The following is a 23207-nucleotide window of genomic DNA, read 5'->3' as shown; positions in this document are numbered from 1 at the left end:
CTATCTATCAAAATAATAATTAGTTTTAAATTTTGGGTTTTTAAATTAATATTTAAGGGTCGCTACCGCCTCTAAAAGTTTTAAGAATTACCTAAATTTTGTGCTTAATGCGATGTTAGCTATGGTTTACCTTTTCATTATATTTTGATGATGGTATTTGGTTCTTTGGTTTACTAACTTAGTCGGAATCTCAGTGCCCCCAGTAGGTACCCACAATTTAGTTAATAGGTATAAACACTTTTATCACATACTAGCTGACCCGCGCAACTTCGCTTGCGTCACGTAAGAGAAACTGGGTCAAAATTTTCCCCGTTTTTGTAACATTTTTTACTAGTACTCTGCTCCTTTTGGTCGTAGCGTGATGATATATAGCCTATAACCTTCCTCGATAAATGGTCTATCTAACACTGAAAGAATTTTTCAAATCGGATCAGTAGTTCCTGAGATTAGCGCGTTCAAACAAACAAACAAACAATCAAACAAACAAACTCTTCAGCTTTATTATATTAGTATAGATTGAGTGACGCTATCGTTGCGAGTCTAAGTGGTTCCAAAATGGCTGAGTTTGATTGTTTCTGTAATAACTTAAAACGCTCTAAAAAGACATACACAGATCATATAAGTGTTGATGAATTCAAACGTTAGACTTATTAAAACCAAAAAATAAATTGTTAAATAACATTTATTTCAGAAAAAGTTCCGAATTAATTCACAGCCAAAAGATTATCTTCTCATATTACGGTATTTGAAAAGTATATTTACAGCTCACATCTGTTTCGGTCCTCATGCCACTGCTGGAAGGCGGTGATGGCGTTGATCACACTTCTGGCAAAGACCTGGGGCTGCTCACAAGGCAAGTAGTGACCATAGTCATCGTATACCTCAGCGTTGATGAGATGTGGGTGCTTCATGCGAAGTTCAACTGGTGACATGTATATCATGTCGTATTTAGTATGGACTGTCCAAACTGGGGTTGATGTGGGTTTCCTGTGAAAAAAAAAACATTAATTATGTACATTTGTTGTTTGTTTGTCGTATGGTTAGTGGTCAACCTAGTGTCAAAGTTGTTCAAGCCGCCCGAGAGGCCTTTGATATGGCTTAACGACTGTTACCTTAGTAGACAACAGCCGGTACCGACTTTTTACGTGCCCTCCGAAGCACGGAGACGCCCAGCTCAAATACCACTATGCGGTCACCCATCTATGGAATTCAGCCCCAGAATTAACCCTCAGATCGTTTACTGACCGGTGAGCGCAACTGGCTATGGGCTATCACGTCGCTTATGGTGGTTCACCCGAAGGTGAAGACAAGTGTGAAATACGCCAACGTTTTGCTACTAACAATGTTCGTCCCATTTTATAGGAGGCAAGCCTATTACCATATAAAGGGCTCGTTACGAAACCCCGAACTACTATAAAAATATACTACTAATATTATAAATGCGAAAGTTTGTGAGAATGTATGTATGTATGGATGATAGTCTATCACGCAAATACTACTGAACCGATTACGTTGGGTATATAGGTAATGAAGACCCAGAATTACACATAAGGCTACTTTTTATCCCGGAGTTCCCTGACGATGTCGCGGGCGGCCTCTAGTTCTTATATAAATTAGAAAAGAGCAATAGTAGATACTTTGATTTGAACTCGAGATCTCATGATCATTAGTTGGATACTCAACCGACCGCACCAGAGAGGCAGTCTAATCTTTCTCTCTCATCGTATGGTTAGTGGTCAAAGCAGTGTCAAAGTTGTTCAAGTCGCCCGAAGGCTTTTGACGTGGCTTAACGGCTGTTATCTTAATTGCCAACAACCGGGACCAGCTTTTTACGTACGTTACGGAGACGCTCAGTTCAAATACCACTATGCGGTCACCCATCTATGGAATGACAGCGCCAACGTTTCCTTAACCCACAGATCGTTTACCGAACAGTGAGCGCAACTGGCTATGAGCGCCTCAAATAATCTAATGAACTGTCATTATAATAATTATTGTACTTACGCATAAAGTCCTTCTTCCAGAGTCTTAGTATTGAAAGTGTCGGCGTAAAGCCTAGCAGCAGTGGTGAAAGAGTTGGTCATCCAGCAGATGGTGACGTCATCGAGGACTTCGTCACGGGTGAAGACCTCAGTCAGGCCTCCATCGAACTTGTTGACGTAGTTGTTACGGGTCTGCCAGGAACCTACTTGAATTATGAAGCTCAGGAGAGCAGCGGGACTGGTTGACATCGCCACACCTGAAATTACCCAGAATAAATGTTCTAGCCAGCACCTGGTTAGCGTGGTGGACTCAAAACCTCGCAGTATAAGAGTCTCCTTGAAGTAGGATAGTGGTTGTTTATTGTAATATCGACACCTTCAGCGCATAAGGTTGTAACACTTTTTTTTATCGAAAATGCATTTTTTGTTCGTAGTTACGTATCTGTATGAGTTTAATACATACATTCCCGAAATCAGAATAGTAAACGTTAACGAGTTTTAGAAAGGCATATGGTCGGTATTCCGAGGATCGTACCTCTGGTTTCAGGGTTCTATTAAACTCATACCCTTACGGGTATGAGTTTGATTACAATAGTGTAAAACATGGATTTTCCAAAAAAAGAACGTGGAATTTCACCCTCTTCGTGGGGGAATCTTCAAAAATCCTCCCTTACACTTCGTAACAAATCTTCATAAATCACTCAGTAATGGAAAAGTTTTATCCATAAAGAATGAGAACAATATAGATAGATTAAAAAATAATTTAGGTACTTTCGCGACGTCAGGTAAGTTCAACCAGTTTGAGCTTATCGATGTCGCTAGAAACAAACGCCTGGAGGCCAATGTGAACAAAAACTCACTACGTCCCCGCGCTCGGGACCGCCACCACGCCCGCGCGTTCCTACGTAAACAAATACTTAGGTACGCACTAAAGTTAGCACTACAACACTTTTTACCATGGTAAAAAAGAAACCTATTGACTTGAGCCACGTTTTGCCAAGTGGGAACAGGACATACAGCAATGTTGTTCAAGCAAATGTTGTGGTGCATAGTTCTTCAGATGGCCAGCAAGACACGAATTCTTCCTCCCCGATATTACCACATAAAAACAGCGTCAAACGAAAAGAAAAGAGTACAAGGACAAAAAGCAGTCGGAGTGAAAATGTGGATTCGTTTGAGTCCATTCCCAGCTTTGTACAATCTGAACAATTTGAGAAGATGACTGAAGAACAACCTAGTAGTACTAAACAAAAAAAAATTGGTTTACTGAACTTAATTTGGAATTTAAAAAATATTTTTATATCAGAAATAACCGTTGAAGATAAGATTCAGTTGGCATTTAGAGTTGTATGTGACGAAGTAAATATTTTCTTATGAGTATGTTTAACAATGGAGAGGTCGTTGGACAGTTACCTACTGAATTTTTTTTTTATTATTTTTTTTTATCTAGCTTATTTCTGTGTCCCACTGCTGAGCAAAGGCCTCTCCCCTAGACTTCCAGTTAAATTTTTTAAAATGATTAATTTAATGTTAATATTTTACAATAGAACTCACAAACTAGAAGTAAGAAGATAATTGTAACTGTGTCGATTTTTTTGTTTTTGTTGTGATGGGGCTGTCTTAAGCTCGTAGAGTTAAAAGCCCTCAATAAATAAAGATTTAAAAAAAAAACACTTTTTACCAAAATAATCTTACCAAGAGTATCAGGCTTGGTGGCGATCATGTGCAGATAGGCGACTTCAGTCATGAGTGCCTTCAAGTAGTCAGACATGGGGTACAGACCCAGGTCCTTAAGTTCATCAGCTACTACCAGTGAGGTGTCAGAGAATCCACCAGCAATCCATGCGGCGATGGATAGAGGACTGTAACTTACAGCATTGTTGGTGTGTAGGCCGAGGACAGCCTGAAATATAATAAAACTAGCTGACCCGCGCAACTTTGCTTGCGTCTCATAAGAGAGAATGGGTCAACATTTTCCCCATTTTTGTAACATTTTTTACCGGCACTCTGTTCCTATTGGTTGTAGCGTGATGATAATATATATAGCCTATAGCCTTTCTCGATAAATTTTCTAAATTATATTCAAATCGGACCAGAAGATCCTGAGATTAGCGCGTTCAAACAAACAAACAAACAAACTCTTCAGCTTTATAATATTAGTATAGATAAGTAGAGCTGAGGCGCCCACAGCCAGTTGCGCTCACTGCTCGGTAAACGATCTGCGAGTTAAGCAACCGTTGGCGCGGTCATTCCATAGATGGGTGACCGCATAGTGGTATTTGAGCTGGGCGTCTCCGTGCTTCGGAGGGCACGTAAAAAAGTCGGTCCCGGTTGTTGTCAATTACGATAACAGTCGTTAAGCCACGTCAAAGGCCTTCGGGCGGCTTGAACAACTTTGACACTAGGTTGACCACTAACCATACGATAAGAAGAATAAGAAGAAGAAGTAGAGATAACTAGCTTTTGCCCGCGTTGTTTATGACTTAGTACAGAATTTTCATACAAACTTTCATCGCATACTTTATCCCCTTGGGGGTAGAATTGATCAAAATCCTTTCTTAGTAGTTGCCTACATCGTATCTACCTGCATGCCAAAATTTCAACCCGATCCGTCCAGTGGTTTAGGCTGTGCGTTCGTAGATCATTATGTTAGTCCGTCAGTCACCTTAGAGTTATATATATATTTCGATAGATTTAGCTCATTACTGTACTACTGGGCAAGGGTTTTCTTCCGGATTGAGTATCCACCAGACTATTTTAAGCCTTAAGTAGTCTCCCTCCCCCTGGCGCCTTATTTTTTCAGGTTATTCCCTGAGTACCCCGATCCCAGAGGCCCCCGTTCCGGAGGGCCCCGATTTATTTTGAAAATTGTTCGTTATGATAAAAATAAATCGGTGACCACCGGTATTTTTTCTAGCCTGTGTGTTAACCGTTCTATCAAAAGTTCCATATAAAATTCCATCTTACCTCAGGGTACAAAGTAGCGAGCATGTCACCGATATGAGTGCAGTCGCTGCCTTGAACGTAGAACTTCTCATACCCGAGACGGTTCATCAGCAGCTTCATTATGACTGCTGCCTCCTTTGATCCAAGACCTGGTTTGGTTGCACCCTGAAAATTGAGAGTACTTGTATTCAAAGCATCATTATATTTCTTTAACTCATTACTGTCCCACTGCAAGGGTCTTTTCAAACAAGGGACATAAAAAAAATTTAAAATTGAGTCGCTCTTTCTCGCTCTCGTTGCTCACCGGTCGGATAACCATTAGTAGGTTAAGCAACCTTGTTGCGGAAATATTATAGATTCTATGCCGTATAGAGATATTTTAAGTAGTTTAAACAGGACGGCTGCCTTCATCGAGGTCGGTGGGTTAAAGAGCTTTAAGCTTAGCAAACAAGTTAGGCAATTCATTTTAATTACATAGTTACGTAAAAAACTAATTTTTTTTTGGGAATGAGTATGTAAACGCTGAAGTATTCTAATTGATGTAAATTATTGTAAATGAATTTAGCCCATCAATACCCCACTGCTGGGCAAGGGTCTCTTCCCGGAGTGAGGGAGGGGTAAGGCCTTGATTCCACCAAGCTGGCCAATTGCGGGTTGGGAACCTATGATGTATTAAATTGAATTTGAAAACACTACTATTTAAATGAAAGTATCCTCACATCAGAAAATCCGGATCCAGGCAAGCTGGGGACAACGACATCAAGAGCGAAGCCGTTCTGGCAACCCTCAGTGAGATAAGGCAGAGTCTGAATAAAAGTATTGACGCTGTCAGGGAAACCGTGAAGCATGATCAGTGGAAGAACTTCACAATCACATTCAATCTGGAAAAAAAACAGTAAAATTAAACAAATCTTAAGCCGCGTATAGACTGAGCGAGCAGCCTCGCGAGGCAATATCTAGGTCTCTTTTCTATCAGATTAAAATGAGCGGGATCGAGATATTGCCTCGCGAGGCTGCTCGGGCAGTCAGGACGAGGCTTTAGACGTATTACCAAATTCTCTGCCACTATTTATTACTATACTATTGCTATACTCATTATTTTTCAAGAAATGCGATAAGTTGAGTAGTATTATGTTCGACCTCGTAATCGAACCTTGTAATCAGCAATGGCATAAACCCAAGTTCACTGAAAATTCATGTCTTGAAACTGAGTAGTGTAGATGTATTTGTATTTGTACTATATTAACTAACTTAACAGTACAGTCAACCTGTTAACCAGTTACCCAAATTGACCTTAACTACTGGTCTAAGTTTTGCATGATAATACTTATTACTTATAATACTTACCTTGGGTTTAGCCCACATAAAGTGAATGCCAAGTCCCTGAATGGTGGTCTTGTAGTTGGGGACGGCATTGAACATGGCCGCTCTGGCCTCGAAGTCGTAGTGATGCGCCCAGTGGTAAGCCCACCCGTTGAACGTATCGGTGTTGAAGCCGTACTGAAAGCCGGTTCCTTCCAAAGGAGGAGTGAGCTCGCGAGTGTTGTTGAGCAAGTATCTTAGTTCCTCAATGTCCTAAAATTTGAAAACGTTTGTGATATGATTGTAAATCATTAGCCAAAACCCTTGACAGCTTGACTTTAAGAAATACTACTTTTTAGAAAAAGCAAAATATATGAAAACTTACTTCTTTTGGGAAAATGATTTCGAAAGGTCCGATCGAGTCGTCTTCTGGGCAGTCGTCTCTCCAGAGAACATTCTCCAGCTCTGCATAGTTGATCTCATATGAGATCACACTCAAAGCTGAGCAACAGATCACGAATACTTTAAGAGAGAACATCTTACTCGTAGTAACTGACACCACTGACTTTCACTGAGGAATGGCCTCTTATATACGAAAAAAATGTAGGTACTTCGAACATTTATTTATTTTTTTAATGAAAATATTGCATGTAGCCACAGCTGTTTATATGAAATTATCGCTGAGTTAGAATGATTCGTAGTTATATTTTAGGTAGTGTTATTATTTATATTTATGTGCTTTGGGGAAAATCTAAATATATATGTAGGCGCGTCAACCTTTTTGTTGGTTTTAAATGCTGGCTAGTGACCGTTGACATAAGACATAACACCGAGCGCTGGGGAGGCGGCCATTATTAGAGAATTGGGTTATCATGGTGGCGCACGCACCCACGTGTTGAGGTGGAATGTTAATCGAGTTAGATCATTACTATCCTTTATAATTCTGAATGTTGGACATTAATTAGTGATTTAGTAAACGAGTGATAATTCTATTGTGGACTATTTTGTGACTTAACAAGCCCTGGTCTCTTCGCCCTATTACCCACGTCAAAATGACTGACGAATCCCAATACGATGGCGTTTATCCTACTCTAATGCCTTTATCAGAAGTGGGATGTAGAGGGCCTAATCCAGAGGAGATCAGCGGCGCGACCGCTGGCCAATCTAACATAAGCGAGGAGAATAAAAAAACATTCTGACAAACATGGAGGTGCTTTCATCTCGCTTGTTGGCGACTACACAGAATGCATCAACTAGCTCACCGCCTCATCTTGTCAAGTTTGATGCAGACGAAACTAATTCGGGCATTGAAGGGGTAAATCCATGATGTGCTTGGGAAGCTTGTTGAAGAATCGAATGCCGAGACCTACAAACGAATTGTGCACCTTAAGTAGACGATGATGGGAACCTACTAATTTGTCTCTGTTCTGGTGTTATAATTGTACCTCTTGATATGAAGAGATTTGAATTTTCATCTTGTGTCTTTGGGAGCCCAACTGTGCAGAATGCTCAACAGTATTTCTATCAAAATACGACATGAAGAACACGAAAAGGAGATTGATGCGAAGCGATACCTATCACTTTTGTGGAAATCGTGGGCACAAAATTGAAGAATGTCGCAAACGCCGGGGCGCCGTGCAGTCGAAACCAGCTGAAGCGGAAGTGAAGCATGTAACCTGCTAGGCGTGTGGGTAGTCAGGACACATCAGTACTGGCTGTTCAGAGTAAACCAACCCTCCGGCGCGCAAGGAAGTCCTGACTTGCGAACGACGGGCGAGTAGAGGTACACTGTCGACATCATCTGGTGAGATCATTTCTTTTCTTTTCGACAGTGGCTCGGTTTGTTCTCTGGTAAAGAGTAGTTTTATTGAGAAATTACCCGGCACTAAACGCAAAGAGATAGTTTATTTAACGGAGATTGGCGGGAAAGATGTTAAGTGTTTATCGCAAATCATTAGCTCTGTTACAATACAGGAAATCTCTCTATCTATACTACTTCATGACGTTTCCGATAATGTGATTTCAGATGCAATTATTATAGGAAGAGACGTACTCGAAAAAGGAATCCATGTTGAAATTAATAGTGATAGTCTAAGTTTTCTTTGTACGCAAAGAAGTAAACATGTGCAAAATGCAAACAAGGTTGATTTTAACACTATCGAAACTAACGTTATTTATAGGTGACGATTGATTTGCACTAATTAGAATACTTAAAAAAATATAACGCCTCCTTTATTGACAGTATTCCAACTCGTCACGTTTCGACAGGCACTTTAAAGGTTGATTTAATAGACCCACATACGGTAGTACAACGTCGTCCTTATAAGTTATCACCTGCTGACAAGGATATTATAGTCAACGAAAAAGTATAGTCTCTTCTAGATGCAGGTCTGTGTCATTCGTGAGAGCTCATGGCGGTTTGTCAGCCCCATCCTGTTAGTCAAGATGAAGGATGGTTCGGAAATAACATGTGTAGATTATAGGGAGTTTAATGCCAACACTCGTCCTGAACACTATCCACTTTCCTAGAGTTGACGAACAGAAAGACCGATTGTAAAGGTTTCATACGCCTGAATTACGTCTATATTATTGTAATGGCTGATTTGAAAGGCCTGGGACGCCTAAATCACGCTCGGATAAATGGTCGGCATGGGCCTAGTGCGCCCGGTCCATGGCTAAGGTTGGCTGGTCGTAAGGACTGTGTACGCCCAGTCCACGCCATGAAGTTGTGTATTGTGATCGGCTGGTCGTAAGGGCTCTGTACGCCCGGTCCACGCCATGAAGTTGTGTATTGTGATCGGCTGGTCGAAGGGGCTCAGTACGCCCGGTCCACGCCATGAAGTTGTGTATTGTGATCAGCTGGTCGTAAGGGCTCTGTACGCCCGGTCCACGCCATGAAGTTGTGTATTGTGATCGGCTGGTCGTAAGGGCTCTGTACGCCCGGTCCACGCCATGAAGTTGTGTATTGTGATCGGCTGGTCGAAGGGGCTGTGTACGCCCGGTCCACGCCATGAAGTTGTGTATTGTGATCGGCTGGTCAAAGGGGCCCTATGCGCCCGGTCCACGCCATGAAGTTGTGTATTGTGATCGGCTGGTCGAAAGGGCTCTATGCGCCCGGTCCACGCCTTGTATCTGTGGTCGGCTGGTCGAAAGGGCTCTGCACGCCCGGTCCACGCCTTGTATCTGTGGTGGTTGGTCGAAAGGGCTCTATGCGCCCGGTCCACGCCTTGTATCTGTGGTCGGCTGGTCGAAAGGGCTCTGCACGCCCGGTCCACGCCTTGTATCTGTGGTGGTTGGTCGAAAGGGCTCTATGCGCCCGGTCCACGCATTGTAACTCTAGTTGGCTGGTTGAAGGGGCTCTATGCGCCCGGTCCATGCTATGTCTATACGATTGTCCAAAGGTCGGAAAGGTCACGTGCACCCGGGTCTTAATGCGTCCGGTCCATGTCTCAGTGATGCGTATTGTAGTCGTGAGAAGATTGCACCCCGAATTGAGTCATCAAATTAGCTTTGTGTCAGGCATGGACGAGCTCACAATATACGTGAACGTACTGAAACTAATACGTGTAATCTTTTAGATGATTCTGTACGAGACTACTAATCGCACGAGGACGTGCTACAGTCAGGGTTGGCCGTGTAGGCGCGTCAACCTTTTTGTTGGTTTTAAATGCTGGCTAGTGACCGTTGACATAAGACATAACACCGAGCGCTGGGGAGGCGGCCATTATTAGAGAATTGGGTTATCATGGTGGCGCACGCACCCACGTGTTGAGGTGGAATGTTAATCGAGTTAGATCATTACTATCCTTTATAATTCTGAATGTTGGACATTAATTAGTGATTTAGTAAACGAGTGATAATTCTATTGTGGACTATTTTGTGACTTAACAAGCCCTGGTCTCTTCGCCCTATTACCCACGTCAAAATTACTGACGAATCCCAATACGATGGCGTTTATCCTACTCTAATGCCTTTATGTAATTGAAAAAAAAGGTAATTGACTGACATAGTGATCTATCAACGCACAGCACAAGCCACTGGATAAATCGGGCTGAAATTGAACATTCAGGTAGATGTTATGACGTAGGCATCCGCTAACAAAGGATTTTGACCAATCCTCCCCCAAGGGGATAAAAAAGGAGATGAAAGTTTGTAGGAGAATTCTGTCCTAAGTCACAAACCATGTGGACGAAGTCGCGGGCAAAAGCTGGTAGGATCTAAACTTTGAATGATTACCTAACGATACCTACGATGAATGAGTTTACCTCTGCACAAACAAATTTATCTGTTTATCTCTATTTAATGAACCTCTACTTATCTACAGCATATTTTCATATTTTGAACTGCAAGTTTGTCGCAGTAGTTAACGTTGTCACCTCGCCGCAATAACCTTAGCGCTGCGTGTGGCGGCTTCGAATCCCACCCGGTACAAATATTTGTGTGATGAGCACGAGTATTTGTTCTAAGCCTGGATGTTACTAAATATTAATGTATCTATATAAATATATATGTAGAAGTAAATAAGTATGTTTATCAGTTATTTGGTTACCATAGTACAAGCTCTGCTTAGTTTGGAATCAAATGACCGTGTGTGAGTTGTCCCACAATATGTATAATAATATTTATTTATATTTTTCTGAATTCTAATTACAAAATTTTTCAATAAACAATTAAAAGTATAGGAGCAGCACAATTAAAATGACATTTTACAATTAAACATTTTGCATTTCATCTAAATACATAATGACGAATAATGAAACGACCAGCTGAGCTATCAAAGAGAACACGTGACAATATGCAATTTTTCAAAAGTTTTTTGCATAGGTAAATAACATATGTACCAAATTATGTACTTTAGGCAAGAGAGTGACTAGACGAACTTTGGCATTATTTTTTACTTTTGTATTGCTTCGTATACAGTTAGAGTTGCCAGATCCAGGCTGATCATTTCTAGGACATTTCTATGGCCACAGACGGAATCAGAGTTATGTCTCTGGTCCGAGACAGGAATGACAAAAAAAACATCGTAGCTTAGTAAACACAAGTATTTTTTTATTCCCGGAAAGCAAAGTAAAATTACTGGACACGGGACATCAAACAAAATTCCGGAATACCCGGAAATCCGGACCATCTGGCTATACACAGTGGACCCCCGGTAATCCGACAAATGTTTTGAAAAGTAGTGTCGAACTATCCAATTTATCTTATTATAGGGTACAGAGGCAGTAGCCTAAGACCCCCTATAGCCCGGAATTCGAAAAGTGAGAACCTTGTATTCCGACAACAGATTCAATATTGTAGTGTGTACAAGTTGTAACGCGCTCAATCGTGTATTATATACCTAGACTAGAGGAGACTTCTTCTTCTTATCCTCTTCTTATGGTTAGTGGTCAACCTAGTGACAAAGGAAAGTAGAAGTAAACTTAAGACAGTAATATCTGTGGCTAATATATTTATTAGTATATAAATGAGAATTACGTCCTTATGCAAATTTGTCGCAGTTGAGCTAGCAGCAGCAGCATGAAAAAGAAACGTGAAGTGTCTGTACAACAAATATTTAAAGTAAAATAAAAAATGAGGTAGGTATAAAAAAGAGATTTCGACACCAATCCCGTTTAGTTACAAATGAAATAACAAACATGTATTTTCTATTTAAAATACTATTTTTTATTTTTGCGCTGAACGTAGTCAGTTCGAAACTAACGTTGAAACAAAGGGAAAAACAGATATGGCGGCATTCCGAAAATAAAAATGATCTTTCCATAAAACCAGCTCCTATCAAGTTTGAGGAAGAGGTAAGAATCGTCCATCTTATCTCACCTGACTGCCGAGCAAGAGGTCCCGGGCTCAAATCCCGGGTTGGCGCAAAAATTCGTTTCTGAGTTTTCCATCACGTTCGCGTGAGCAACGTCGTGTTAACAAAGTTATGAAATGGCGCAACGTCATAAGACGTTGCAACTTTGTGTGCGTACAACACTAGAAAGATGCTTACTTTTTTAGTCATGCGGCGGTTGTGGTTTCAAAATTTGCACGTGTTGCGGCGCTAAGTACATGCGCAAGGACATTCCACCATAATAAATATGACAATCGGGGGCCGTCATATGACGTTGCGCCATTTCACAACCACACCAACACGACGTCGTAAGACGTTGCTCACGCGAACGTGGTATTAAGCATTTCTTAGAAATTGCCCGAAGTAAGGAAATTGAGGTAGTAGACCTCAGTGCCTTGGCACATGATCCCTATGATTATGATACATCTTAGGATAATTCTAGATTTCTTCAATGTTTTTTCTGACAATTCCAGTCAGAGCCTACTCTATCACTTATGAAGATTTCTTTGCATAAAAGACGACTGAAGCAACAATTGACGTGGGAATGATCAATTTATTACTCTCATTTTCAGATGATAGAAGATTTAAAACGTCGTATAAATGGCCGTCGGAAAGTTACTCCTCCTTTAGAAGGCGTTGGCTTCGAATATGGGTTCAATACCAACCTCCTGGACTATTGGACTGACTACTGGGTTAATAAGTACAACTTTACAAAACAAGAAGCCTTTTTGAATAAGTACCCGCTGTTCAAGACTAATATACAGGGTCTTGATGTTCACTTCGCATGGATTAAACCTAACGTAATTGAAAAATAGTTTACTTTTATTTTTTTCTTTTATAAGAATGTTGCTTGCCTAATATTCGCTGTGATTAAGACTGATTTCAATAATTTGGTAAGTCTAGTTATCACGTGTTAATAATGCGCAATCCAAACAGAAATTAGCTGCGTGTTGGGACGGAGATGCGGCGGGTCTAAATTAATTGTATTCTTATAGAAGATACCACACTGAAAGAGTGTGAGAATTCCGCACACCACCTGCCCGTACTTCAGTCGCCCGCACGGCAGACGCCCGCCCACGCCACGCATCCGCTATGTGTGTAAATTGGGTTTCAATATTTTACTCCCCTTATTTTTTCATTCATTCTATTCTGAGACATGATTTGTTTTTACACACACGCTCTTTCGCGCGTGATTAGGAGCGCACAGGATTACGCACGGGAAAGACGGCGCGCTCTTCGCTCACGTTTTCTTCGCGGGCCTGAAAGATGAGCGCGGCGCGCGCTCTTTCATCTGTTGTTTCACGCGCGAAATAGCGTATACACATGTGTGTAAAGACATCTAATGTAAAAAGGTTTCCTTTTTCCTCTTCAGGTGGATCGTAGATGTAAAACCGTGCCAATACTAATGTTGCATGGTTTCCCTGGCTCCATCAGGGAGTTCTATGAGACCATACCACTGCTGACTTCTGGATGCGTCAATGGAGTTGCATTAGAATTAGTCGTTGCTAGCTTACCAGGATACGGATTTTCTGAGGTCAGTTAAATTATATGCTATATAGAAGTTGCCACTGATCAAGGGCTTTCTTCCGGGATGAGGGAGCAGTTAGACCTTGAGTCTAACACGCTGGCTAAATGCAAGTTAATGACTTTGGATTCCCTGAAAACTGTTACAGAACTATTGCATTGCATGGCATGCAACGATATATTCCTTTACTGTTGGAAAACGTGCTTTTTGTTTCTAATACACACATAATGTAGAAAAGTTGCCCTGTTCTGCAATTGTGTGTTCTTTACTCTCTGAAACATTACACAACCTCTGATCTTTGTGTGTACGTAACAACGCGGCGTCTTATGTTGATTCTGTGCTTTATTTCAGGGCGCAACGCGTCCTGGCTTTGGCGCGGCAGAAATGGCGACGGTTCTAAGGAACTTGATGAAAAGACTTGGACATAACAAGTTTTATTTGCAAGGAGGAGATATGGGAGGGATTGTCGGCACGATGATGATCACTTTGTATAAGAAGGTAATTTTAATTAAAAGCTTTTATTATTGAACTCTTCGGTTACTGAGTGATGGATTCCCACACGGGACAATTATTTGAGCGAACCACAAATAGTTGTATATGTTGTACTTTGTGTCCATTGTTTGTATGTTTGTAAAAAACCAACACAAGAGGTCACCTCGCCGCAATATTTGTAGCATCGCGTGTGGTGGGTTCGAATCCCAAACGGGACAAATATTTGTGTGATGAGCACGAGTATCTGTTGTGCCTGAATGTTAGTTCATCTTTATAAGTATGTATTTATAAGTACCTATATAAGTATGTTTATCAGTTATTTGGTTACTATAGTACGAGTTCTGCTTAGTTTGGAATCAAATGACCGTTGTGTGGGTTGCCTAATAATATTTATTTTTCTTATTTCCAGGAGGTCCTTGGTTTTCATACAAACTACCCAATATCGTTTTCCCCACTGTCTTTGGCGACCTGGTTTTCTGCTGCCTACGACACTTCGTTAGTAGTTGAACCAGCACTGGCAGACCGAATGTTTCCTCTCTATGAAAAAATAAAGGCAAAAATAATTATGACAGGATACTTACATTTCCAAGCCACAAAACCTGACACTATTGGTAGGTATTAAATTAACTACTAAGCTTTTTGTAATTTTAAAACAGTCGTTACTAGTAGCGCAATTCTCTACAGTCAGCCCTGTCTAGTATTAAGAGTTTGACATTTAAAATATACTCCCAAAATAGTTCCTATGAAGCCCGGTAGAGGCGCTAAGCAGATACAACCGAATTCAAAAATATATTTTTTCGGAACTTATAGGTGCTCCCCAGAATCTTAACACCGCGATTCATAAATGAAACAACGCCACCTTTTTTTTTTGAAATTGCATCCCCAACGCCCGGGGGAGCGCTAGGGTATGTGGGGCTCTCCGAACCAGAAGGGCAAGGCCTACCCACTAAATCACCAATTGTTGCCTCCTCGCCGCTTAGTGCCGAGGCCACGGGAACGCCTTTGGGCACACATCCGCGACCCCGACGCGGCCGTCCACATTGTGGACCCGCCCGCAGTGTGGGACGACACCCCAACACACGGATGCCGTCCCCCCACAATGCCCCCTTGTGCAATGGCCGGAAAACTCCCCCGAGTTCGCCAGCCAGGGGGCCTTCGGAAAACGGGACAGGCCACAGCGAGCAATGCGATAAACATTGTACGATCGAACACAGGCTCTTTAAATTTTATTTTTTTTTTTCAGGTGTCGCAATGAGTGATTCTCCGGTAGCTCTTCTCTCGTATATACTGGGTTTATTGACACTTGGAGGTCAAAAAGTCGGTAATAAATTAATAAGCGAATTGGACCTTTTTACTACTGATACAATCCTTGATGATATCATGATGTACTGGGTCCCCAACTCCTTCACTACTTCTGCAAGATTGTATTCTGAATTTTTCAACTCAAGAACTATTGAAGAAGGATTATATGCGTACGTATTTATATTATTACTAGCGGACTGGCCCGACTTCGTGCGGGTATAGTAGAATTTTATCCCGTAGATTCATTCCATTGGGAATTTTGATCCCATCGATCCTATACAAACCTCATCCCGACAGATACAAACATATTAAAAAAAATAATTATACAATTTGTTTGAGTTGTTCAAAAGTTAGGCGACTACATACATTTCGGTGATTCATTTTTATTTATGATTAAACGTAGATACGAACCTGGACATTGTCACGCCTGAATGTTTCAACTGAATTTGACGATCGGACTCGAAAGAACTACCCAATCGGCTCAAGCCGAACAAGTGTAATAATTGTTTCGAGTCGGTTTTGTTATTCGATAAATACTACCGACCCTAAAGTGCTGACTCGCATATGTGTTCCGCAAGCCTAACGCGTAGGAGTTCGATTCTCACACATAACAAAATATTCTTTTGGGTAAACTAATAAAATATAAATATTTTTGGGACAACTCACACACGGTTATCTGATTACAAACCAAGCAGAGCTTGTACTATGATAAACAGAAAACGGGACAACATACTTATATACTTCTAAATACATACTTATATAGATACATTTACAACCAGGCCCAGAACAAATACTCGTGCTGATCACACAAATAGTTGTCCCGGGTGGGATTCGAACCTGCCACACGCGGTGCTACGTTTATTGCGGCGAGGTGACCACGTTAACCACTGCGCAAAACCTGCAGTTGGGTCTAAATGCATAGTGTCTATTCTTTCAAGAGCTATCTTTTCACAAAATATTTTTTTTTTTTAGAAGACCAACAGAAGTGCCACTATGGACGACACATACCAAGAGAGAAATCACCTACCAATCTCCGATTGTACTCAGCTTCAAGTACACCAATATCCTGAACTCAACGGTGTACGATGATTATGGGTATTTCTTCGCGATGGAGGCTCCTGATGTCTTTGCTGAGAGCGTGTGGACTGCGATACATGCCTTCGAAGATTATCATTATAAGAAAGGATGCAAGGTTGAATTGTAGACTTCAGAATTTTATAAATAATCCTATATTTAAAGGGTAATTCAAAAAAAATGTTTTGTTAAAGAAAAGCAATAAATTAAGTCCTTTTTTGGTGTTTTTACCTGATTTTACCTTGTTTACTTTATCGCTGAAATAAGCATGTTTATTTAATATTGTTACAGTTTTTTGTGTTTACAAATTACCTCAGACTATCAAATAAATGCTAATGTATTATAACTAATAGTTTTTATTGGGTTGACCGATTTCGATGATCCTATTTAAGGGTTCCTTACAACAGGAACCCTTAAATAAAGACAAAGACTTCGCTGTCTGTCTAGTACCTAGGTGTATTTCAAATGTCTAGCACAACTTTGGCTTAAGCACCTTAACTATAAATAAATAAATATAACCTTTTACTGTCACTCCCGTAATCAGGGAGAATTTAGAATCTATCACGCTGGCCAACTGCGGCTTGGGGACTTTGCATGTCTTCAAGAATTGTGTTAAAAAACTTAGGAATGCAATGTTGTATCACAATGTTTTCCTTCACCGTTGGCACAAGTGATTATTATTTATAGTACTCACATAATTGTTATTTATGATTAATTCATTCACAAGTGATTATTATTTATAACAGTCATATAACTCTGAAAAGTCATTGGTGTGTTGTCTCGGGTCCGAACCTTCGACCACTTGCTCAAAACGTACAATCTTAGACCACCCGGACATCATTGCTACTGTAAAACTGTGAATTTATTACAATAGGAACAATCAGACTACAGTGGTGTAGTGTCTGTAGTCTACAGTTTGTAACAATCGGGACAGATTGGAAGGCATTGATGGGATTCAAAATTTCTATGGGAAAGGAATCAATTGGAGAAAATGTACTATTTTCGGACAAAGTCAGACCAGTCCGCTATTGTTACAATATTAATAAGTATTTTAAGTACAAATTCGTTCATATTATTATGCAAATTGACACAGTTCAATAGAAACTAATAGAAAACATACATCTAGACCTTATGTTAATTAAACAAAAAATATAAAAAGAAAATTAAGTAAGGTATATAAGAAAAAAACCGATACCAATCCGGTTTAGTAACAAATGTATTTACAAACATGTTTCTTCTATTAAAGGTATTGTTATGCGGTAATTTTGTGCTGAACGTAGTCAGTTCGCAACTAACGTTAGAAGACAGAGATAAACAAATATGGCGGCATTCTGAAAATGAAAATGATATTTCTATAAAACCAGCTTCTATCAAGTTTGAAGAAGAGGTAAGAATTGTTTATTTTTATTAAAATAAAATAACATTTTACGGGTGGTGCAAACTATAAAAGCATGTTACTTTCGCAAAAAAGGCGCCGATAGCCATTTGCGCTGCTGGTGGTAAACGATTGGTGGGTTGCGCAGATCTTAGCGCAGTCATTCCATTGATCGGCGACCGCTCAGTAATATTGGAACTGGGCCTCTCTAGCGTGCTTTGGAGAGCACGTAAAACGTCAGTCCCGGTTGATATCTACTTAAATAACAACCGTCAAAATGTTTTCTCTCCTATCTCGATCTTAGACCTCTTTGTCCTTTTTCCTGCCCCTTCTTTTATATCTAAGGCTATAATCATTATTATAATTACATTTCCAGATGGTCAGAGATTTAAAACATCGTATAAAGAGCCGTAGGAAAGTCACTCCTCCCTTAGAAGGTGTTGCCTTCGAATATGGGTTCAATACCAACCTCCTGGACTATTGGACTGACTACTGGGTTAATAAATACAACTTTACGAAACAAGAAGCCTCTTTGAATCAGTACCCGTTGTTCAAGACTAAAATACAGGGTCTGGATGTTCACTTCGCATGGATTAAACCTAAGGTAAGGCTAACAAGTATTCGTTTTGAAAATATTTTACTACCCTAGTAGGTTGATTCTCTGCCACTTTCAACTATCGACAACCGGCTTGTTATCAAAAAATGTAATATGAGATCAGCGCTTCTAGCGGGGCCGTAGAAATTGTTTCTGCAGTACGTTTTACATGTCAAAGTTTTATTACTCGATAGTACCTTCCGACGTAGGAAATAGCGCATATTTGTAGTTATTCTTTGACAGTTTCTCTGGAGCAAAACAGTGCCTCGATTCTCTACTACTATCGACAACCCACAACCGAACTGTCATCGAGAAATTTTGTTTGAAAATCTGATCAGCGCCTCTGACGGGTGTCGTAGGAAACATTTTGGCAGTACATGCTAAGTGTCAAAATTTCGATAGCTAGCCGGTTGTCGGTAGTCGATAGTGGTAGAGAATCGAGGTACAGGACCCTCTACACAAAGTTCCTTCAAGTCCCAGTAGACATGGGACCTTCTCCGGTACATAAGCTGTCGGCCTATCTTCATTGAAATACGTTCATAAATGCAGACATAAAATCAAACCTATTTCCAAACAGTTATTACTCGATAGTACCGACTTTAGGAAATCGTGCAAATTTGAAGTAGTTCTTAGACAGTTTCATTGGAGCAAAGCAAGAACTTTGTTTTTTCATTAGCCTTCTCCGGTACGTGAGCTATCGGCCTAACTTCATTGTATTACGTTCAGAGATACATATTACATTAAATCGAGCATTTTCCCATAAGGTTAGGCACAGACCAACGAACGCCACTTACTATGATCCGTAGAAACATATAAACTTACTCCAAATATGTAAAAAAATTGAATTACTGGCTTGTATGGCCATCTATCTTTTGAAATATCCGCGTTAAAATTTTCTTGACTGTAGCTGTGTGGCTAAGTGTTAATTGAGCAATATCACAATGAGCTACCAACATTTTGCTTTTAAGGTAAATTGTAATTGTAAAACCGTGCCACTACTAATGCTCCACGGTTTCCCTGGCTCCATCAGGGAGTACTATGAGACTATACCACTGCTGTCTTCTGGATGCGTCAATGGAATTGCTTTAGAACTGGTCGTTCCTAGCTTGCCAGGATACGGGTTTTCAGATGTAAGTAAAGTTATGTTGATTACTTACATTACTTTTTAATTTGTTTCTTCTTGTTCTACGAAAAGGAGACTCACTGACACTGACGATTAAAGTGCTCAGGTACAAAGGCTGATAAATGAGACCTTTCGTTTCGTCACTAGCGGGCTTATCACTTATCTCAGTTGACAGCTAGTTTATGTCAAATTGATGGTCACTATTGAGTACATTGCTGATTTGAAGTCACATGTTAATCACTATGATCTAAGGGAGAAAACAATGTACAGCGTAGTGACTTCTAAATAGTTGTCAACTGAGATACATAATAGCCCCCCTGTACTTCTACCCGTACTAAGTCTAGGCTAATATTCTGTGCAGTGTTTTGTCGCTATATTTAGAAAGTTTAATTTAAATTATTAATAGTTTAAGTTTAAATATCATAAACGTTGCTTTGAACTTTGAACTAAACAGCGTCTTCAATATTGAAAGTCCTCAAGTTCTGGGTTTCTTTTTTAGGGTGCTACGCGTCCAGGTTTTGGACCAACAGAAATGTCAACGGTGTTGAAAAACTTGATGAAAAGACTTGGTCATGATAAGTTTTACGTACAAGCAGGAGACATGGGCGCGTTTGTAGCCAATATGATGATCACTTTATATACGAAGGTAATCTATACTATTATTATTAACGTAAAAGTCTGTTTGTTAGGTACTTACACCTAAACTAATGAGCCAATTTTGTTGAAATATAGCACGTAAATTGTGAGAGACTTGAGATATATACATTTATACGTACATAAAATCACGCCTTGTTTTCATAGGAGTAGGCCGAGACCAAAGAACGCCACTTGATATGATCCTTCCAAAGATCAAAACCACTAATATGGTTTTAAAACCGGTTTTAAAACCATAGCCATAGCCAACCAAACCATTTAAAACCACCTTGTTTGCTAGTCGTTCTAAAGTTGATAAAAATGTAGCATAAAGATGGTTAAGAATTGGGGTCAAAATCAGACACAAAAACGTTGAACAGACATCTTACTGAACTACTTAAATAGAACACAATATTTTACTACTACTTTCATTTTACAATGAAACACATGAAGCACTTTTTGAAACAATCTTTATTTTTCCAGGAAGTTTTAGGTTACCATACAAATTTCGCAGTATCATATTCCCCGCTGTCTCTGGCGACCTGGTTTTCTGCTGCCTACGACACCTCGTTAGTAGTGGAACCAGCTTTAGAGAGTCGCATGTTTCCTCTCTCTGAGAAAATAAAATCCTACGTCACTTCCACGGGCTATCTACATTTACAAGCGACTAAACCTGATACTATTGGTATGTTGTAAATTAAATTTACATAAATAAATTAAAAATTTTTTTTTTTGTAAATTTAATTTACATACTTATCAGTTTTGCTATATTTATACTATGCGTTTCGTTGGCTCGTTTCCGTCTATTGCAGATGATTCATAAATTAATTGTTTAATCATGTGCATATTTTTATACAAGTATCTATACTGTAATTTTTCCTTAGCTGCCAGTAACTCCAAATTAAACTATGCTTAAAAAATATGATTGCACTGTTTAAATATGGTTTCTTTTTTATATTAAAATAATTTTATTGCTTATTTTTACAGTTGTGATTAGGTATACTAAGGTAAGTACGTAGGATATGCAAAACATTCAGCCTGTACCAATGACTCGTCTCAGAGCCATAACGGCCCATCAAGTTGCCAAGACCGGTTTTTTACACCCTCAAAACTGTATCTCACGGCGCTAACAAAAAAAATACTAGGCAGAATTTTGAAATCAAATATTCTTCAGGTGTGCCAATGAGTGATTCTCCCGTGGGTCTTTTGGTCTACATACTGAACTTATTCTCATACGGAGCTAGGAAAGACAGCAGTGCTAAGTTCAATGGTGACTTAGACCTGTTCAGTAGGGTGGGTCGAAATTTTTTTTTTTAGTAATCTATTTCTAATAGCGAAAATATGTGTTAGTTAGATATTGTTATAAACCCTTTAAAATATTATTGAAATATTTTAAGTGGAACAGCCCGCGCAACACCGTTGAAGTTTCGATAAAAAAAGTTCAAGTATCCACTTTTACACCTTAAGTTACATGTTTAACGTTGAGTTTATTTTAATATTTCACTTATTATCGATTGAAACATACGTTATTTTTGCTATATAAACTGTGTTGTTTGTTAAAAGAAGATTATTTGAGGTAAGTACATTCAGAGAATTCATGCATCAAAGTGGTTAGTTTCTTATGAAATTGTAAATTAAGTAATTTTTGTTTTAGAACCTGGAAGTGATTTTTTTTCCATAATGTCTAATATTAGACAGTCATACAAGTAGTTTAAGATCTGTTTATTAAAGAACCATGACATTTTGTAATACGTATTTTGTTCAAAAACTAAAAATTTCGAAGCGCATGCGCGGGCTCAAGATGTATGTTTAATTATCTGTTTTTCAGCTTAAACTACTTATAATACTATACTACAACATAATATTACTATTAGGATTCGATTCACAAACTTTTATTTTTTTCCATACTAAAGTGACCCACCCTACTGTTCTGACCTGATGACGTTCTTGATAACATCATGATGTACTGGGTCCCCGACTCCTTCACCACTTCTGTCAGATTGTATTCAGAGATTTTTAATACAAGAACTGTTAAGAAAGGAATATATGCGTAAGTTTTATATAAATATTTAAATTTTAAATCCGGAAAAGACACAGACATCATTTTTTTTGCATGAAAAAAAAATCTAAGAGTTTATCGAAAGAAATAAAATAAAGATGTTATATGTTAGCTATCTTGCCTGCGAGGTTTTTGTTCGGTGTTTTACAAATAACCATGTACACATAAAGTCAACCAGATTTAATGCAAATTGGTGCAGCGGTTTAGGCGTGATTGAGAAATAGACAGGCAGAGTTACTTTCGCATTTATAATATTAAAGTATGGATTTGAAAACAATTTTTAGGAAATCCACTGCAGTGCCAGTATGGACGACACATACCAAGAGTGAAATCATCTACCAATCTCCGATTGTACTCAGCTTCAAGTACACCAATATCCTAAACTCAACGGTGTACGATGATTATGGGCATTTCTTCGCGATGGAGGCTCCTGATGTCTTTGCTGAGAGCGTGTGGACTGCGATACATGCCTTCGAAGATTATCACTATAAGAAAGGATGCAAGGATGAATTGTAGATTGTAGATACGGTTACGGTTTAGCGATTTCATTCTTGAATAATGGGTTGCAAATTTGTCTGGATTTTCGTTCTTTAATTTTCTTCATTTACTATAGTCTAATAATTTTATTAAAGAGCCTTGTATGCAAGGTTTGCTGATGGCAGAAGTATACGAAATGCGAAATACAAACGATTAGTAAAACATAGGCTTATGCAGCTGATTTTCTTTTTTGTGATACGGCTACTTTATTTTTAAATTACCCGAAATCAATCATTATAAAAACGGCAATTTGTGCATGTTAAGGCTCCTTAATAAGTTTTCGGACAAAAAGTTGTCTCATGTAATAGGGGGCGAGCCTATTACAATTTACCAGAATAAATTTCAGCTTATAATATATTATATACAATTCGGCTATCCATCTATCGAGTGACAAAGCTAAGGTTTGCTTTTCTTACTCGTCATTTAATA

General features: G+C 39.4%; 3 protein-coding genes across 3 annotated transcripts; 2 read left to right on the top strand and 1 right to left on the bottom strand.

Moving 5' to 3' along the window:
* Positions 1–758: 758 nt before the first annotated feature.
* Positions 759–6768, bottom strand: LOC142983006 (juvenile hormone epoxide hydrolase-like). Its single transcript, XM_076129766.1, has 7 exons — positions 6616–6768; positions 6276–6503; positions 5648–5809; positions 4950–5093; positions 3678–3885; positions 2005–2239; positions 759–987 (listed from the first exon to the last, which is right to left on the bottom strand). The coding sequence occupies exons 1-7, from the start codon at positions 6766–6768 to the stop codon at positions 759–761; spliced, it is 1359 nt and encodes a 452-aa protein (XP_075985881.1).
* A 5102-nt stretch (positions 6769–11870) lies between these two features.
* Positions 11871–16674, top strand: LOC142983215 (juvenile hormone epoxide hydrolase-like). The gene is made up of 7 exons (XM_076130114.1): positions 11871–12025; positions 12636–12863; positions 13436–13597; positions 13940–14086; positions 14490–14691; positions 15324–15552; positions 16355–16674. The coding sequence occupies exons 2-7, from the start codon at positions 12636–12638 to the stop codon at positions 16584–16586; spliced, it is 1200 nt and encodes a 399-aa protein (XP_075986229.1). The 5' UTR covers positions 11871–12025; the 3' UTR covers positions 16587–16674.
* Positions 16675–18207: 1533 nt separating this feature from the next.
* On the top strand, positions 18208–22757 carry LOC142983005 (juvenile hormone epoxide hydrolase-like). The gene is made up of 7 exons (XM_076129765.1): positions 18208–18435; positions 19395–19556; positions 20049–20195; positions 20666–20867; positions 21357–21475; positions 22117–22232; positions 22526–22757. Exons 1-7 carry the CDS (start codon positions 18208–18210, stop codon positions 22755–22757), a joined length of 1206 nt encoding a protein of 401 aa, XP_075985880.1.
* The last annotated feature ends 450 nt before the right edge of the window (positions 22758–23207 follow it).

The sequence above is a fragment of the Anticarsia gemmatalis genome, chromosome 23, assembly GCF_050436995.1.
Source record: "Anticarsia gemmatalis isolate Benzon Research Colony breed Stoneville strain chromosome 23, ilAntGemm2 primary, whole genome shotgun sequence".
Lineage (NCBI taxonomy): Eukaryota > Metazoa > Arthropoda > Insecta > Lepidoptera > Erebidae > Anticarsia > Anticarsia gemmatalis.
Note: the sequence above shows the minus strand (reverse complement) of the source record. Positions and strands in the feature narration are given on the sequence as shown.

Bases quoted from the DNA above. Each gene is read 5' to 3' on its own strand.
- LOC142983006 (XM_076129766.1), bottom strand. From the start codon at position 6,768: ATGTTCTCTCTTAAAGTATTCGTGATCTGTTGCTCAGCTTTGAGTGTG. The intron at 5,094-5,647 runs GTGAGGATACTT...CTCAATTTTCAG, and splicing joins CTGGATCCGGATTTTCTGAT to GGTGCAACCAAACCAGGTCT. The intron at 3,886-4,949 runs GTAAGATGGAAT...ATTATATTTCAG, and splicing joins TCGCTACTTTGTACCCTGAG to GCTGTCCTCGGCCTACACAC.
- LOC142983215 (XM_076130114.1), top strand. From the start codon at position 12,636: ATGATAGAAGATTTAAAACGTCGTATAAATGGCCGTCGGAAAGTTACT. The intron at 12,864-13,435 runs GTAATTGAAAAA...TTTCCTCTTCAG, and splicing joins TCGCATGGATTAAACCTAAC to GTGGATCGTAGATGTAAAAC. The intron at 14,087-14,489 runs GTAATTTTAATT...TCTTATTTCCAG, and splicing joins TGATCACTTTGTATAAGAAG to GAGGTCCTTGGTTTTCATAC.
- LOC142983005 (XM_076129765.1), top strand. From the start codon at position 18,208: ATGGTCAGAGATTTAAAACATCGTATAAAGAGCCGTAGGAAAGTCACT. The intron at 18,436-19,394 runs GTAAGGCTAACA...TTTGCTTTTAAG, and splicing joins TCGCATGGATTAAACCTAAG to GTAAATTGTAATTGTAAAAC. The intron at 20,196-20,665 runs GTAATCTATACT...TTATTTTTCCAG, and splicing joins TGATCACTTTATATACGAAG to GAAGTTTTAGGTTACCATAC.